The 20,316-nt window shown below is 30.0% G+C and overlaps 1 protein-coding gene across 1 annotated transcript; it reads right to left on the bottom strand.

Moving 5' to 3' along the window:
• Window positions 1-10,424: 10,424 nt before the first annotated feature.
• Window positions 10,425-15,339, bottom strand: LOC126666312 (cytochrome P450 CYP82D47-like). The gene is made up of 2 exons (XM_050359328.1): window positions 14,194-15,339; window positions 10,425-11,217 (listed from the first exon to the last, which is right to left on the bottom strand). The coding sequence occupies exons 1-2, from the start codon at window positions 15,148-15,150 to the stop codon at window positions 10,594-10,596; spliced, it is 1,581 nt and encodes a 526-aa protein (XP_050215285.1). The 5' UTR covers window positions 15,151-15,339; the 3' UTR covers window positions 10,425-10,593.
• Window positions 15,340-20,316: the final 4,977 nt, after the last annotated feature.

The following is a 20,316-nucleotide window of genomic DNA, read 5'->3' as shown; positions in this document are numbered from 1 at the left end:
ATTATTTATTATGGTTTATATTATACATAAGTTTAATCACATTAAATAAAAAGATATAAGAAAAATTGATATAAGAAAAATAATTCAAAATTTTAAAAATAAAATTTATTTTAATATACATTAAAAATGAAATTAATTGAATTACAACTACTATAATATAATGTTTTCTGTTTTTTAATAATCTATAAATCATTGTATTTAAATATAATTGCATATTATAAAATAATATTTTAGTATGAATATCTTTATCTAAACATTAGTAAAATTAAATCAGCTATTAATTGCTGTAACTATTACTTTTTGAAAAATTATTTTTGTAATAGTTGTTGATTGGATCACTTTTTTTTTTGATAGAATTGGATCACTTTACTTAACACTTAAATAGCTATTTGGCTTCAATCAAAAAACAAATAGCTATTTGGAGTTTAAAAACATTTGACCATAGCCGAATCATACTCATACTAATAAAATGAAATTGTTTTAAAATTTATTTTTTGATCAGTTCACTTAATATATTTTTCCCAAATTAAAACTAGGTAGATAGCGGAAAATTTACAATGTTATAAAAGTAATATAACAAGATTTAAACATATGATATTTCAAATTTCAACCCAAAAAATTAAGAAACAACTAAGATACAAGTAATAATTTTTTTTGATGAATTACAAGTAATAAATTAATCGAAAAGAAAATAAATCAAAGACATCAATCTCACTAAATTTAACATAACGATGAACAAAGTTCCGTTAGAATTAGGTCGCAATTTTACCATCCATCCGATTTTATCGGTAGCTTGATCCGTTGAATCATAATATTCTAAGCACCACTTTCGATAGATCCCATGAGGACAAATCAAAACACATCAAATTTTTTTGAGTCATTAACAATTTGAATGTAAAGCTCAAACCAACACTACATATTCTTAAATAATCCAAGATATCCGACATATAAGATAGAAATATTATCAGTAAAAAAATTATTTAAACACAAAAAGCTCAAAATAAAGAGATTTATTGATAATAAAAAATAAACAATTAATCATTTGGGTGGAAAGAAGGTGATTTTCATATTAAGATCGGAAATCACCCTTGAGATGAAGAGAGAGTTTTTCATACAAAAGAGAGAGAGAGACCTCAATTAATTAATAGTTAAAGTCAAACTAAGATTAAACAAATGAACTTTATATTTGATACTCACCTCATAATATCTAAATTTCAATCGAGCCAAAGATCAGCCTTTAAATTCTCATAGCTCGCATAAGTAAAATATCTTATTAATTAATGATCACGGCTTCACCTATACTCAATATTTGGTGATCCTCTACAAAATTATATTACGTGCAAACATCACAAGAATACATTGAACTCTTATAATACACGAAAATAACGCATGAATGTGATTATGTTCCGTGGAGGAAGTTATGGTAGATTTTATGGTTTTGGGTCATGGTGAAAAATATGAAAGAGTAGGAATGATCGAGTGAACAAGTGAATAAGAAGGCAATTATTTTTAACTGCTTCTCTAAAGTAGTTTTCTAAAGTAGTTTTTCATTATAAAGTTTGTAATATGAGTTTTTTCTATCTAGGGTTATATTTTTTTAGAAATCCACATTGTATATACTCTGATTTAAGACTGTTTCCATTTCTCTATTATGTAGTCTATAGTGTGTCATATTGAGTGGGTCACTTTTTGTACGAAAAGATAGTGTTTTTAGTTTTGCCACTATGGCTTTTAATATACTTTTATTTATTAAAAATACTTCTAAATAGTTGATTAGACGGGTAATACATTTTTAGACCTCAACCACTTATTTATATCCAATGACTTTACTAAAAATCCAATTGATTTAAGTATCAAAAGAGTTGACAGTCGTCATGCAAATCAAGTCTAGGCTGAGATTTTTTGAATTTTTTTGTTACTTGTTCAGAACCTCATCTAGATGATTTTGTAGATTTTTTTATTTGTATTAATATCCATTTATTCAAATTAATCTTTTTAAATTAAGTTTACCGAAATAAATTTCATGAATAATATAGTTCGAATTTACAATTTGTTTGTTGTCCAAATCTAACTTTAAATGAATATAGCCATCATGATAAGAAACTAACACGCAATTATAAACTCCAAGGCGCAAGTGAGTTGGTAAGGCACTTTTCTGGATTAAGTGAGGTTGCGGTTTCGAACCGTACTCATGTATGCATCCGTTAATTTGGGGTTAGAGTTTGCCTCCCGCAAAAGACTTACACATATTTTGATAGGGATTAGTCTGAATGTGGAAGGTTTAAAGGTGTCATCTCACAGTTGAAATCCGTTTAGAAAATTTCATAGACCATGCACCAAAAAAACAGATGCAATTATAGATAGTAGTAATGAAATCTCTAAATTTTAAAAACGGTTATCAACTCTAACCATGGAATCAGGGACGGACTGTCATTATGACAAGAGGTGGACATGGCCCCCTCAAGACTTATACGAAAATGTAATATTAAGTATGTTTGATGGCAAAGTAAAGACCAGACTTGTTTTATTACAAGCTTCTCGCTAAAAATAAACTCTCTCCCTTCTCTCTAATAAGATAAAGACAAACTCGTAGATTTGAGGAGGTGGTTTTGACCTTTTGACCGGAAAACCATCTCCTCCATCTTAATTTTTATGTTTTTCTCTAATAAAACTCTATATATGGAGGACCCTCTCCCCTTAGATGATTGAAATGTTATAGATTAGAACACATAATTTTTGAATTTATATTGAAGATGTGACTTGAAAATTTTAAAATTTTAAAAATTAAACGGCTTCAAGATTATAGTTTCAATTTGAATCATTTATATATTTTGGAAATTTTTGACGGGTGATAAAACCCTGTTCAATGACTGTGTAAACAGCTCTTATCATTATTTATTCATTTATGTATTTTTATTATTATAAATGGAAGTTTTAGCCTTTGATTGAAAAAACTAGAGTATATGTTTGATGGATAAGTTGTCTTAAACAATTATAAGTTTTCAATGGACCAGTGTGAGTAAATCACAACTATTATTAATTTACATATATTTTAATTTCAAATTTCAAATTCTTTTCTATTTGGATATATTTACTGATTCTTTTATTCTAATTTAAATATTAATTTTATATTTTACTTATATACAACAACGGAAAAATATCATAAATTATTGTTTTTAAATTATTTAATTTTATAAAGTATACTTTCTCCATTTCATTTTAAAAGTCACAGTTTTCATTTTTAGAGTAATTTTATATCAAAATTTATTTTTTTAATTTAAAATAAATTTACAAAACATTTGACTACCATTAATAAGGATAATGTGAAAAAAGAATTATCATAATAAATGTCTTCTTAATTTTCGTGTAAAATAAAATATTTTTTTTAGATATGATGAAAATAGTATTAATTTGGTCATAAATTGGTCTCCTCAAAGTTACATAATAAGTGTCTAGTTCCGCTACTGCATGGAACCGTTCATCAACATGGATAAAAAAAAGAGTATAATATTTATTCTTAATTTCTTATATCTGGTTGTCTTTTCTAATTTATTTTTTCCAAATAATTTTTCATACCCATGTAATTAACTATATGTATTGATTTTATCGGAATAATTTTTAGATACTCTAATGACAAGGAAATGGAATTCATCCTAAAATTTTCAATATATAAAAGCAAGTCTTTCGTGATTAGAAGAATTATGTTTGGCATGGAAGCTAATAATTTGAAGCAACCACCCAATTATTAACTTGACAAATTGACAAGAATGTCCAGAAACGCATGGTGGAATAATGAGAAAGACGGCCATTTATATATGAAGCGGTCGGTAAGATGGACCGATCCATATTATTTATAACGGGGCAACTGTCAATCAATGCAGCATTTTATTAGAAAATTCTGTCATGTTCTGTTCAATCATTTTTGTCTACGAAAAGACAAATTTTAACACTCATTACCAATCTTGAAATTATGCAGTACATGCAGTTGATTGATTGCTTAATTATACTAAGTTTCTGAGTCTCATTTTGTGTTTTTTTTTAAATAGTCTCATTTTATACAATGCAGGTAGACACAAATACATCATGAGTCATGACCGGATTCGAACTTATTCAGGTCGTGTCCAACCGGCATTACTCTTTAAAAGGAAAATTAAGCCCCATCTAGATCCGATTTGTACTAAATATTTATTATTCAAATTTGATTCATCAATTAAATTGATAACTGATTATTTAAAGTTAATACAATTTTAACTACGTTAATGAACACACATAAAAATAGAGTAATTTGCTCTCTTAAAATTTACAAAACTTAAAATATAGAGATTTAATATTAACAAATAAAAATGTAGGAACTCAATGCAATCAAATGAATATATCTAATTACTGAAATATGAGTTTTGCCTAGATTGAAATGGAAGCATGAAGTATGGTAATGAGAAATGGCATGAAGTGCATGTGATTACAGTAATGATAAAGTCAAGTCGTGTTGCCCATTTTTGGACCACTTTGAACATCAACATGAGTGGCCATGGCCCGTATTAATTAACCTGTCTTCACTAGCTACCCAGTTCCGAAATTTGTATATCACATCATGCTTCGAAATGGAGGTATATAATTGCCTACAACAACGGAACTAAAGCTGGGAAAAGATTTAACATATCCTAAGATTCTTGTATTTTTTTATTTCGTTTTTAAGCGTTTTTATTTCTTTACTTGCTCCCTCTACTTTTAAAAATAATTTTATAAAAACTCCTCTATTCTTGTTGAAAAATTTGAAAATCCATAATAAAAGGATTTTCAAAAAAGAAAACACATATATTGTTTACTTAGTCAATTCTAACATCTCCAAAACGGTGGATTTCTACAAGTACGTCCATAGTCAATTTCCATATCCGGGTAATAATGTAATCGTAGTCTAGACTCTTTCATTAAGTTGTCTAGATAGTGCTTGATTATTCTGTTTTGGATTTTTTGCTTGCAATGCCTTGTGGCTTTTAATAAAATCCTTAATTTATAAAAAAAATCTTTTGTTTCTTTACTTAATTCTTGTATTTTTAAAAATAATTTTATTGGATCTCTCACACTTCTGCACTTTTATTAATAAAATGACTTTATAAAATAATTTTAAAATATAGAAATCAAATAAAAATATAAGAACCTGTATAGATGAAGTAAAGAAAAAAGGTCTAACACCTTAAAAAAAACCACGACCTTATAACTCCATTTTCGATCCTACTCTGACGTTAAAAACTCGTCAATTTTACCATATTTTGTATTTTATCGTTGCAATTGTACCCTGAAATATTAAATCGACATCTTTTTTATTTGAAAAAAATTCAAAAACGTTCTCCATGCATAGCATATATTAATTGTACATATTTAAAATTTATCTAGATTTAATTAAATTAATTAAGAATTTAAATTAATTTTAATTTGATTATGCTTTTTAGTTATTTTTTAAAAAATAAAAGACTTATTTATATTTTTTTGAATGAAAATGAATTTAATTTTATCTTTAGATATAATTAATTGAATGATTTCATTATTTAAAAAAATTGACAAAAAATGGGGTACAATTGAAACGATAAAATGTGAAATAGGATAAAATTGATAAATTTTCAACTTCAGGATAGAATCGAAAAGGGGTTATAAAGTCGGAATTTTTAAGACAGTAGGCCAAGAAAAAATGACAAATGTAGAGACTTTAGAATAGATTTTGCCAATTAAAAACTATTTTATGAACAAATTCAATACATGGAGTATGTGTAATTGAATCTTTGAGTAGTTTGGCCAAACTATGAAAACCATTGAATTTTGAATTAGTCGTTCAAAAATATTATTTTTCTTGGCTTTTTAATTTTGATTTTATTAATTTTAATTTAAGTTTGATTATTATATATTAATCATAATCAATAATTTAATTTGATGATTTATTCATTCAAAAAGGTAAATTATTTTTTATTTCAATTTTAATTAAAAAAATTTAATATATTTTAATCAAAATATATTTATCAACATGTAACTAATAGAATTAAAGTTATTTTATAATTAAAGAAATAATAATTTTATAAATTAAATTTTAAATTGAATAAATAGTTGTAATTAAAACTAAATTATAATTAAAAATATTAAAAAATTAACTAAAATTACGAAAAAAGAAATAACTTTTTTTGGATGAATAGTCATAGATTTTGATTTTTGTAGTAATAGACCTCTAGAGTTATACTCCGTCCAGTCTATAATAATTATTATTTTGGTAAAAAAAATTAGTAGATAATATTTGTCATTTTAGAATAATGATGGATTCTCTGAAAAAAAGGAATTGTAATGGAGAATTTATTTCCTTTTTTCAAAATTTAACCTTCATCTATAAATGATTTTAGATGAAATTTTTGGAATATTTTTTTAAAAAACTTAAAATATAAGATTTTTTCACTAATTTTTTTAATACTTTTTTAGTTACTTAAAAAATAAATATACTATTAATTTATTACTATCGGTTTATTTTCAGTTTACTATTGATTTATTATTAGTTGACTAAAAGATAAGTTTTTTCTTATTAGTTTACTATTAGTTACCTAAAAAAAGATAAATATACAACTAGTTTAATGTCAGTTTACTATCAGTATTATAAACATGTACGAAATCAAATTCTTTATTTATTTTTAGTTTACTAAAAAAAAAATTATCATTAGTTTATTATCTATTTACTTAAAAAAACAAGTTTACTAACATTTTACCATCAATTAAATAAAAGATAAGTCAGTTTACTAACGGTTTTCTAAGAGATAAGTTTTTTATTAGTTTACTATGAGTTCAGTAAAAATGATAAGTTTACTATAAATTTACTGTCGATTTATTATCAGATTACTATTAATATTATAAAAACAAGTACGGAAGTAGTTTTTTTGTTTACTAAAAAAATAAGTTTACTATTAGTTTACTATTGGTTTACTTAAAAATAAGTTTACTAACGGGTTACTATTCATTTACAACATGATCGTAAAATTAAGAGTTCTGACCAACACATCAATAAACTTAATAACAACTGAGAAACTATAAAGAAATATAATTTAAAGACTTTTGCGTGAAAGTAAGATTGTAACAGTCATCCTTATGAACTATTTGTAGAGTTCAAAAACAAAGATGCCAAAAACATTAGCGCTCAAATTTTAACAAAAATGCTAAAAAAAATTACGTAAACAGTCCTGTTTATTGCTACAACATCATAATTGTAGCATCTTTAACATCTTGAGCAAAAATTACAGGGACAAATGCCAAAATGAAGAGTAATGATAGGCGGATTCTCATTAGATGATCACTTAAAAAAGCCTCACCACAACCTTAACTTATCAAGATGAACTGCAAGTGCACTTGTCAAAATTACAAGCATATGCGAAGAAGGCATAAGATTCACATCTTTACAACATCCCAAAAAAGAAAGTGTAAGAACATAAATGAAGATTACGGAAACAGTTAGCATAACTGACTCTATTCAAAATAAGATTCAAGATGGGAGAATTTTATTGTATCAAAACTAATAAGTCAGAAAATTAGCTAATACTTTAGTTTCTAAATCCCTAATTATAAGCCCAAGCATCACATATTGCAAGCTATAATAATATAGTAGTACACAACCCCGTGAAATTGAAAACATATTTTATAAAAATAACTAAAAAATAATTAATAAATAACATGTGAATGTAAAAGTTGTAAACTGGGCAAGACTTTTCAAGTACTAAACTACAAAACTATTCCACATAGGCATTTCAACAAACACATAAACTGCAAACTTATGAATCAACTAATATAAACCCAACACCACCCAAATCCTAGCAACATATACCCTCAAAATCTAAGCCCTCTATAATAATGACTCTCTTAGTATGAATAGCACCTCCTCCGTTTACTCCACCTGCACCTCCACCTATTACTCTTGCCATTCTGGATGCGCCTCCACATTTCACTCCAGCAACACCATCAGCACCACAGTTGAACACTCCATCTCCACACACAACCTCATCTCCCCACCGCTCACCTAATTTATGGTCTATTTTCTTACATTCTTCTTCTCAAATTGAAAACCATAGTTCATGGAAGACGCGTAACATAAATTAGACTCAATACCAAGAGAGAGCGAGTGATTGCTAGTGACAATGTACCTAAAGACGCCGAACGAGAAGCTCCCCTCGACAATTTGGGAAAAAAGAAACTACAAATGCAGAGGTTCATAAAAAAAGAAAAAAAATCGTAATTTTGTAATAAAATAAGTTTGCAATACAAACAGTATATGTGCAAATTGAAAAAGTAATTTTCAACACGAACTATAAGAACCGTGTATTCTTAAAATAAAAGCCTAATATCTTAAAAAAAACTCCGACCTTATAATCTCTTTTCGATCCTACTTTAATGTTGGAAATTTGTCAATTTTATCCTATATCGCATTTTATCGTTTCAATTGTATCCTGAAATATTAAATTGACGTCTTTTTCATTTGAAAAAAAATTCAAAAACGTTCTTCATGTATAGCATATATTAATTGTACATGTTTAAAATTTATTTAGATTTAATTAAATTAATTAAGAATTTAAATTAGTTTTAGTTTGATTATGGTTTTTAATTAGTTTTTAAAAATAAAGGACTTTTTATACTTTTTTGAATAAAAATAAATTTAATTTTATCTTTATACATGGTTAATTGAATGATTTCATTGTTTAAGTAAAAAAAATGACAAAAATTAAAAAATCTATTACAATTGAAATGATAAAATATAAAATAAGGTAATATTGACAAGTTTTTAATATCAGGATATGATTGAAAAAGGGTTAAAAAGTTGAATTTTTTTTAAAACGTTAGACCTAAAATAAAATGAAATTCTTAAGTGTCCAGTCTAATTTTCTCAACTTTTATTTAGCTTCTTAAGGCATTTTGGATTAAGAGAAGGCCCATGTTAAGGTCACTACTGTTGTATCTGAGCCTGCCGAAATTAGAGCCTGCATTTCTTCAAAATGTAAGATAGCTTATTCCCAATTTACCGGCACACATAATTTTTATCCTGAAAAATTTACAAATTTACAAAACAAATACTTACAAATATTTTGCAAAAATGTTGATTTTATTTTTTAAAATAAAAAATAATTACAAAACTAAACCTGTTAATGGGCCGAATTTGGACGGACTTGGGCCGGACTTAGGCGGGTTTTATTTTTTTAAAGGCAACCTCAAACCCGCCCAAGCTCGGTTCGGACTTTAAATATACTATCCAAACCCGGCCCTAATGCACTATTTTTACGGGCTCGGGCCGGATATGGGCGGGCGTATCTTGTATTTTTATAATATCAGAAGCCCGAGCCCGCCCATAAAAAACCGGGCTTTTTTCGGGCTCAGATTCAGGCGGGCTTAGAACCAAAAATTGGTGTCCAAGCCCGGCCCTAAGAAGACGGGTCTGGACGGGCGGGCCGGATACCCAAATTCATGAACAAATCTATACAAAATTGTATACTTTTGGTATATTTATAATAATAGACATACAACTATACTTTTGGTATATAGTCATCATGTTTTTAATCAAAACAATTTTATTTTTAATGATTTTAAAGATTTTTTCACAAATTATCATATTTTTATTTAAAATTTATTATATTCTCTATAAATTTTGGAGAAAATTATATTTTAATTATATTTTTTTAGAGCTGGTGTAAAAGGTTGGTGTGATGGAGTAAGCTGATGTAGCTGGATTAGATGATACATGGTAAAAAAATGGATGATATATAATGAATTTGACTAGTGCATACGATAATTTATGCATGAAATTTAAAAGTAATTTTTTGTTAAGATAAATAAAATATTGATAATTAAAAAATAAAAAATTGGAAGTAAATTGTTACATGTGAATACTAAAAGTAATAGCATAGTGAAATCTGAAAACTAATATCCCAAGAGCATACATAGAAAGTTGGGAAGAAATTTTGTACTTGGATTTAGGGGTGTGCAAAATCGAACCGAAACTAAACCGGCAAATTCGGTTCGGTTTGATTGAAAATTGCACTTAATTGACAAAACAGCTAATAATTTGATTTTTCTTTTCGTAAGTAGATCTGCGAATTAGAAAAAGCGTGTTAGCATATTCGTCTGTTTCATGTCAGATCATCGAGTTTAATTTTCGAATTTCCTGAATTTTTTACAAATATAACTATTTCGGATTGTAAAGCCATTATTAGGTTTTAGTCATTAAAAATTGTCACAACGTCATCCTGTGGTGAAGAAAAAATGCCTTTGGTGCTAGAAAATGCCAAGATATGAAAAATTGTGCCATATTCTGCCAAGTTTTAAAAGTTGTGTTTAAATTGCTATTAATACGAAAAAAAAATGAATTTTTATATGCAAATAGCTCTTCAAGAAATAATACTATGATACCATATAAATTGGAGTTTTCAAATAGACTTTATTTCTGATTATTGTTACAGCACCATACGCTATATAGAGCTGAATACTAAAAAAGTTTGAGGTGGACTTTAATATAGATACACAATGATAAGCAACTGCTACGAATTGGTACATGGTTTTCTTACGAATGCATCTTTGGCAATTCATTTAGTGATAGAAATGAGGTTCAAGGCGAGGATTGATGAGAACTTCAAGTGGCGTTGCTCTAAGGTTGGTTAGTCCAAGACTTTCAGTCATATTGATTGGCTCGCTTGTCGGTAGTGAAAAGTCAAACCCATGAAGTAAAGTAGCTAGTGTCAATTGTAGAATTTGAAGTGCAAAAGAAATTCCAGGGCACATTCTTCTGCCACTGCCAAATGGTATTAACTCAAAATGTTGCCCCCTTATATCCAAATCTTTATGATTTGTAAGAAATCTTTCTGGTTGATATTCAGAAGGATTTGACCATATTTTTGGATCGCGCTGAATCTTCCATAGATTGGTAAGTAGTCTTGTACCTCGCGGTACATGGTAACCAGCTACTGTGCAGTCCTCCATGGATTCATGTGGTACTGAAAGAGGTCCAGCAGGATATAAACGCATAGTTTCTTTGACTATTGCGTTGAGATAAATCAAATTGTTAATATTAGATTCACGCACTTGTCTTTCTTTGCCAATGTGTATATCTATTTCTTGTTGAGCTTTTCTCATGACATGAGGGTTATTCATTAATAATGATAAAGCCCACATCAAAGTAACTGATGTTGTGTCTGCTGCTGCCAGAATAAGTTGCTGAAAGAAAAAAAATCACTTTGTGCTTGAATTTTATAGCTAACCAGAAAAATTGACATATAAATATCATTTCATTGCTAAACTAATTGATAGAATAACGCATATCAATGTTAGGGTATTACTAAATCTTAAATGATATTAGATTATCAATATATCTCTTAATTTTTAAAAACTAAAATAATTTTCCCCAGATTTTATCATATTCATTTATGTCAAATAGTACGATTGGCAAATAAATTTAAATGTGATTCCTATATTTATTTCTTTCAAAAAAGCCCATAATCATTAAAACATAATTAATATATTTAAAACTATTTTTTATTTTCTTTAAAACAAAATTTTAAAATTTAATTAAGTTCAGTATTTTTTGATTTGATACAAAAATATTGAATTCCAAATGTTTATAATTAGTTTAAAATTTGATTTTTTTTGATTTAAAATCAAATAAGATATATACGTATATAAAACTTTAAAAAATTAAATCGTTGTTTGAATTGAAAATTTTAAATTTATTAACTCATTAAAATTCATTATATTTAAATTTATAAAATGGAAAATTTAGGAATTTAAAGATGTTATTGTTTAGATTATTAAATTTATACAAATAATTTTTAAAATAATAAAATATAAAGTCATCATGTATTAAAAATGAGAGATTTTGAATTTTCTACTTGTTATGTGTGAAACTAAATGAATTTTTTTTAAAAGAAGTATTTTTAAAATTCATAAACTCTCATCATTTTTATCATTATTAAACGTTATTGATTTTATTTAATAATTTTGATCATCAATTAAACACCTATAATAACAAACTCTGCCAGTGATAACGAGTCCCGAGATACGTAGGCGGTAAAATAGCCTCTTCCGTACCGGATTACACCAGATCAGGCAAATAAGGGAACCCGGTGTCTAATAATTAACGTAACCGACTTACTGAAAAGGAAAGTTGAAAGGTAACCAGATCTTGACTCACATATCCCGGAGTAGAACACCATCAAGTAGTAGAACTGATTTCCTACCGAGCATACCCGTAAACCGAATTAAACACCTATAATAACAAACTCTGACAGTTTCCCCTGACACTTAAGGAGATTCTATGCGACGCATATCTCACTCAACGAACGAGACGCACCAAAAAGAAACCACGTCAGATAACCGATTTTGTGGGGACCAAAAGAAGAGCAGGGATCCACTATGGAACACACGTGCCAGGTAAACCTATATAAACCACCTTACCAAAAACCCTAAAGGTACTCTTTTTTCTCACTCTACACTCTTTTCTCTTCTTTTCTCTTCTTCTTTCTTCTTCTCCAAGCAAATACTGACTTGATCGTCGGAGCGAATTACCGGTGACCTCCACCGGTTCTTCGTCTGACTTTCTGTGTTCTTGTTCTTTCAGGTTCATCTGACCGGTCCAGGCGTTGGTGATTTATCACTTATCGATTTCCTGTCCGGGTGGTCGTTGCCCGAGCTATGTACACTTTCAGCTACTTCCTTCCTAGCTGGCGGGACTCCTGCCCTAGCAGCCTGCAGAGGTTCCACCACCGGATCTGGCACTTCTCTTCCCAAGCCGGTTGTATTACGCGGTCTATCCGGTGGTAGGTCCTCTCCGTGCAATCCCTCCCTTGGAGGAATAGGAGCGTTCTGGCCTTCTGCTCCCAGAACTGTAGCACCTTCAGCAGGTATACCCCGACCTCCGGTCACCCGTGTTGTGCTTGGATGCACTGGGGTTGGAGTCGTAGCGGCGTTGTATCCTGGGTAATACTGGGCCATGACAGCAAGATGCATTTGCTGGGCCTGATGCAACTGGCGAGCCATGTATTCCAGATATTCTTGAGCTTGTAAGACCGCCGGGGGTATATCTTGCCCAGAAACCGTTCCCGTTCCGATTGTCACCGGTGTAGTGTCTACCGGAAAACTGAGTTGAGTGGGAGGTAACGTGTTGTGGAGGAAGCTCTGTGGAACGGTGGTCCCTGGGGTGGATAGAGTGGTATGACCAGTATCGGAGGTGAATGGGCTCACCCTAGGATAGTTCTCCATCCCATACGCGGGCATAAAACCAGCTCCGCTGCCAGAGGCCCTGGACCCTCCCATCTGCGTGTTGGCCGGAGGTGTTAAACCAGTGATCACGGAAGTACGACCACTGGCAGAACTTCCCCCAACCGGAGTAGTATCCGCGACCGTCTCCAGAGGGTCTATCCTCTCAATGCTAGGGTCATTAGCCATTGTTTTTCAATCAGAATCGCGCAACAATGTCACAAACTCAGATAAAGGAAGAGAAAATGGGATATTTAAACGTTTCCCACAGACGGCGCCAAGTGATAAATCACCAACGCCTGGACCGGTCAGATGAACCTGAAAGAACAAGAACACAGAAAGTCAGACGAAGAACCGGTGGAGGTCACCGGTAATTCGCTCCGACGATCAAGTCAGTATTTGCTTGGAGAAGAAGAAAGAAGAAGAGAAAAGAAGAGAAAAGAGTGTAGAGTGAGAAAAAAGAGTACCTTTAGGGTTTTTGGTAAGGTGGTTTATATAGGTTTACCTGGCACGTGTGTTCCATAGTGGATCCCTGCTCTTCTTTTGGTCCCCACAAAATCGGTTATCTGACGTGGTTTCTTTTTGGTGCGTCTCGTTCGTTGAGTGAGATATGCGTCGCATAGAATCTTCTTAAGTGTCAGGGGAAACTGTCAGAGTTTGTTATTATAGGTGTTTAATTCGGTTTACGGGTATGCTCGGTAGGAAATCAGTTCTACTACTTGATGGTGTTCTACTCCGGGATATGTGAGTCAAGATCTGGTTACCTTTCAACTTTCCTTTTCAGTAAGTCGGTTACGTTAATTATTAGACACCGGGTTCCCTTATTTGCCTGATCTGGTGTAATCCGGTACGGAAGAGGCTATTTTACCGCCTACGTATCTCGGGACTCGTTATCAATCAATAATCATTCTATCTAAACGATTAATTAAATTAATTTACCAGGCACATGGCTTTGTTAATTGTATCAGCATCGTGAGAGAGAGTTGTTTCTGATTCTTGATCAATGAGATCAAGCATCAGATCCATAAAATCTTCTTCTCTCTGGCCGGAAGCTTTCTTTTCTTTGTGCTCTTTCAGCCATTGTTGTGTAACAATATTCAGTTTTCTTGCAGTATTTTTCATAGCCTTTTCATGGCCCCCAATATCCAACCACCTTAAAAATGGCACCGCATCAGCAGGCACAAACGTCCCAATTAAATGGAAGAAATCTCTCAATGCTTGTTTCCATTCTTCGTCGCTCTCTTTGTTGGTAGTCACATATCCGACAGATTTCCCAACTATGATACTCAGAATTATGTTTAAGGTTATATCACCAAACCATCTTTTCATATCCACCAAAACCTTACTATTTGATGAGCTTTTACTATTGTCCCATGCTTTGTACAGCTCTTTCAAAGCAGTTCTCATCTCGGATTCTCGTACATGTCTCTGCATCTCTAGACGGTGGTTAGACAGAAGCTCGAGTGTAGCGATCTTACGCATTTGACGCCAGTGATTACCATACGGACTGAACGCAAACATGGAACGATCGTAGGCCAAAAGCTCTATAGCAAGGCTTCTGGGACGATCGGCGAAGGTTCTGTCATTGGTAGTGAAACACTCTTTAGCAGTTTCCCAATCGCTTACTACTAGAGTTTTATGTATGCCCATCTTTATGCTAAAGATAGGACCATGTTTATCAGCCATGTCTCCTAATACCATATGAGGTGGTTGCGGCCCTCCTAGGAGATGAAGATGGCCAAGTAGCGGCCACGCACCACCAGCTTCCGGTGCTTCTTTCTTTTTTTTAACTATTAGGTTTCTTGATAGCCAAAGAAATGAGCAGATAATCAAGAATGCAACTGTGACGGTGGCCGCACCCATAGTGTTTGAAGGAAATGAAAGAAAATTTCCCATTGCGTGAGGTTGAGGTAAAGCAGGTATTGTAAGTTTTGAGAATTTGTAGCTAAGCTTGTGAATTGTGACCAATGTTTGAGATGTGGTCTAGGAAGAGCAGAGAGTGAGCTTATATTAACGGCGAAGAGAGATGATGCTTTTCCACACGGTAGAGAGAGGAGTGGGTGTGAAAAGTGATGTTTCTAATTATATCAAATACATTAAGGGATTACTTATAGACTAAGAAGTACGGAAACTTCGATGAAATTGCGTGTCCCGTTTCAAAAACGAAACTCTAAAAATTTCATAAGAGAATATTTCGGGCCGTTTCCGTAAATAAAAAATATATATAGTTATAAAAAAAAATTCAACAAATAACTTTTATCAATTACCCACAATTTTTACTGTTTATTTTATTTTTTTATTTTTGTTGGATTGAATTATGTTTTGATTTATTTTATTAATTGGCATAAAATATAAATAAAATTAAATATATGTAACATTTTATAATTTCTAATATTATAAATATATTCCTATATGTTTATTATATGCATGTTTCCCCTACGTTTCGTGTCCTTCATTTTAAAAAAATTATGTTTCTCCATGTCCGTTTCGTGTCGTTTCCGTTTCCGTACTACCTAGCTTATAGAAATAGATTTCTTTTTAATTATATCTGTAACCTCACACTTCTATAGTTATTTTTTTTTGCTAAAGGCTAAAAACATCCATTAATAATAATAATAAAAATTACATGTACGGTTTCTTAACATATTGAGTAACTATTCTAAAAAAAATAATTAGAGTTGTAAAAATATAGTTATCTAAAAATTAAATCTAGCTAAAAGACAATAATAAATTAAAAATATACATACAATAAAAAAAGTTATAGATCTATAATCTAAAGAACGATAACCAAGTTACAAAAAATATAAACTTGTATATTAACCTTCTAAATGAAAATGCAAGAAAATATTAGAGTTGGCCAAACCCTTATATTATAGACGATTCCTTGCATAAGTTTCACATTTGAAAAGAAAATAACTCATAAGAGAAATAAATTCATAAAGAGTAAATAAATTTGAAAAAAGAGAAAACAACAATAAATCTAATTATATAATAGAATCATTATTTTCTACAATTAATACTCTTCTATCTTTTCATTTTATACTTTCACTCTATTTATAAATTTACATTTTCTATCATTTTTTCAAGTTCTCTTCCCACTTCGTCAGGGCAGAATTAGGTATTTTAGGATTAGAGGCTGGTTTGCAAGAAACATATTTGTGTGGGGGCTGCACTTCGTCATAATTAGTGGATAGGATCCAGTTGTGATGACGAATATCTATAATAGGATTATCTTCTTGGGATGAATTACTATAAAGAGAGAGATTGACGAGGGGGTGGTTATTAATAATTGGAACAACTTGGCGTAGACTGTGACAAATCTGAGAGTGTTAGATTACAATATTAGGCGGATGACAAAATTGAGCGTGGAATGAGCCACTGCTGATTCAGAGCTAACGCCTAACTGGGACACTCTTGGTATTTTTGGCATTTTTGAACTTATACTTCTTCAATATTTTCTTCTCTTCCCCGCGAAAAATTCTTAGGTAGAATAAGTCCACCATGTCATCCATAAACTAAGCCAATTATATCATAACACCTCACTAAAATGAGGGTATTCTTATAATATTATTATTCAAAAGTGTATGCAAATAACAAACGAAATTATAAGAATACCTTCATTTTAATGAGCTGTTATAATATGATTGGCTTAGTTCACGGATAATGTAATAGACTGAGTCTGCATAAGACTTTCTCCTCCGCATACATACTTTCTAAAACTTCTACTTCAACCTTTTCAATTTGGCACAAAATATCGAAAAAAATCCAAATTGACGAAGCCAACTCAATTTACAAATATGTCAAACTGGATCGGTTTCACTCCCTGATTAAAAAAAACGAGATAATTAATTCAGCTTAACTATAACCTTAATTAACCCTAAATAAACTCTTAATTAACCTAATTAAACTTAATTAATTTAATCTAATTAACACATAATTCATTGCCGCCGCCTCCACCATGAGCACCACCATCTTTTTGACTCGTTCATTGATGTTGGTCTGTTTCATCCAACTACTTATCATTCTCAAAAACCAAAGCAGTAGAAATCACCGTCACACAAGAAACAGTTATTGCTGAACCAGCAGAAATCGCCAAACTTCATCTTCATCTCGTTTTCTTTACATTTTGTGGGACAAAATGTTAGAAAATGATTAAGCATTAGTGTGTTTATATTAATACAAATATACATATTAATTAAGGTGTTAAAATATCCTTATATAACTTGACACATCATTGATTAAGTGTCAAGTATATAGTACAGTCGACTCTCTGATAATTAATATTCTATAAATTAATAATTCTAATAATTAATAGAAAATTGAGGAAACCAACTTCGTTCCACGTCGGATAATTAATAATTCTATTATCTAATAATTAATAATATTTAAAACATATTCTATATATATATTAATTATTAGAGAGATTTTTTTAAAAAATATATATTTATATATAAATATAATAAATTATTTAATTTATATATAGTACATAAAAATATTGTTCAATGCTTAATTTAATTATTTATAAAAAATAAAAGGCTTTTCATATGCCTAGTTGAAAGCCAAGTTTTTAAGAAACAGATGTGCTGTTATTTATTTGTTCCCCATTCCCACTGTGTACGTCTCTTGCTATTCCATCTTTTTCAAAGTTTCACTGTGATAATAAAATAAACAAAGAGACAAAACAAGGTAAATCCATGTTATCATTTTCTAGCATAATCTTATTAATTCTTGTATTTATTTTATAGAATATTCTACTATATTTGTTTATTAAACTTGTTGTTATCTTAACCTCTTTTATAGGAAAAGTGTTTGATAGAATTGTTCGATGACAACTGACTTAGAGTCGTCACATTTTAGACAACAAGAACAAGATGAACCTGTATTACATTCTACAGGTAAAAAAGTTTATAAATTAACTTCTGAAATTAGAAGTGAAATTATAAAGCACAAATTCAAGAATCCTACTATTAAGCAACAGGTCTTACAAGAATGGATTGAAAAAACTTTTAATATCAAAGTCACACAAAGCTTTTTGATTATTTTTCTATATTTATATTGAAACTTAATGTGTGCATTATGGTATGTTTACATTATTTTAATTTTAATGCATAATATTTTACTAGAAATTGTTAGAATATATGCAAATCAGCTCATAAAGTCCAGCTCATAAATCCAAGTCAGCAAAGTCACACAAAGTCACACAAAGTGATTTTTAAAGTTTGTTTAATATCAAAGTCACACAAAGTGATTGTTAAAGTTTGTTTAAAGTGGTTTCCTCAATTTTCTATTAATTATTAGAATTATTAATTTATAGAATATTAATTATCAGAGGGTCGACTGTAATTGTTAAAGTTTGTTTAAAGTTAGTTTTTCTGTTTTGGCATTTCTGTTACTTATAACAGATAAAATAGCCATTGTATTTTAGATAAATAGGAAATGGAAAAGTGGCATGTACTTGTTTTATTAAAACTATGTAAATTCCTTCGTTAATGGCTAATGAGAATTTCACATATCTTCTTCTAATCTGTTCTTAATCTTTCTTCTCTAATAGGAATGGCTAAATAAATTTGACAGTGCAATGGGAATGGAGGGAAGAAAAATACTTTTGCTATTAGACAATGCGCCTTCTCATGTTGTTCAAAATTTAGAACTAGCAAATATAGAAATTTGTTTTCTACCTCCTAATGCAACATCGAGGATGCAACCATTAGATGCTGGGATCATTTCAGCTTTCAAGAGGCGTTACCGAACTTAATTATCAACTTCACCATGCTTTAGACTTGGATACGAATGGAGAAAGAAATATTTACAAAGTAAACCAACTTCAAGCAATGCAATGGTCAACAACAGCATGGAGAACTATCTCTTCCGAGACAATTGCAAATTGCTGGAAGCATTGTTCTTTCTTAAGTACTCGTGGGATAGATGGATGGCCAATGGTTGATGTGAATCAAGTTGTTTCTTCATCAAAAGAGGATGATAGTGAAGAAAAATCGTTTGAGAACTCTTTGAGTACTCAAATGACTATGTTGAGAATAAAAGATGCGATGCGTGTGAAACTATTTATTGATGTGCAAGATGAAAATATTGTTCATGGAATCTTATCAGATGAAGAATTACGTGCTTTGGAGGATGAGAATAAAAATGAAGAGGAGGAAGATAATGACACAAAAAAAGTAATGGAAAATACAACAATTGGTGATTTATTTGGGGCAACACAAACCTTGATTCGTAAGGTGGAAGTTGAAATACCATCAAATTATGACTTTCTTGTTCATTTGAGAAAATTTCAAAAAAAGTTATTAGATGAGCGGGTAAAAGAATATGAAGCAACCCTAGTACAAAAAGATATTAGAAGTTACTTTATTTTATGAATATAAGTTTTTGATAATTATTTTATTGTTTAATATCAAATTGGGATTTATTAAAGTGAATATAATATTTTTTTAGATTGAGTGATTGTAAAAGTATTTAATTAGTTGGGTTTTTTATAATATAATATTAATATTAGGTCTACGAGTGCAAATGCTTTAAAATATAAGTTATAATTTATATATACAAATTCTAATAATTAATAATTCTAATAATTAATAAATTTTTGATCCGCCATGTATATTAATTATCAGAGGGTTGACTGTATATTATTGACACATTATGATCAAGATGTCAAATATACAATGTATAATGTATATAGGTGTCATACAATTAACCCACAATTTGACACATAAATTGTGGTCCAATTAAATTAATAAAAATTAATATTATGTGAATTAATCTCGTCCGTTGATTTGGTTATGTGATGGACGTATCAGATTGAATTGAAATGTCTATATAAAGCATGAAAATTGGTCCCTCTATCACACAAAACACACCTCTAACTCCACCTAAAGAATGTGATTAAGAAATTAAAAGGTTAAGAGAGAGAAATCAATTTCTCGTTAATGGCTTCAAGTGATAATTCTCTTGCAAATTCAAATAAATTTTTCTATTAATATTTATTTATGATATTATGAAATTATTTAGTTTTAAAGATTCTTAGCACTTATATTAATGATGTCTTGT

The sequence above is a fragment of the Mercurialis annua genome, linkage group LG1-X (assembly GCF_937616625.2).
Source record: "Mercurialis annua linkage group LG1-X, ddMerAnnu1.2, whole genome shotgun sequence".
Classification (NCBI taxonomy): domain Eukaryota; kingdom Viridiplantae; phylum Streptophyta; class Magnoliopsida; order Malpighiales; family Euphorbiaceae; genus Mercurialis; species Mercurialis annua.
Note: the sequence above shows the minus strand (reverse complement) of the source record. Positions and strands in the feature narration are given on the sequence as shown.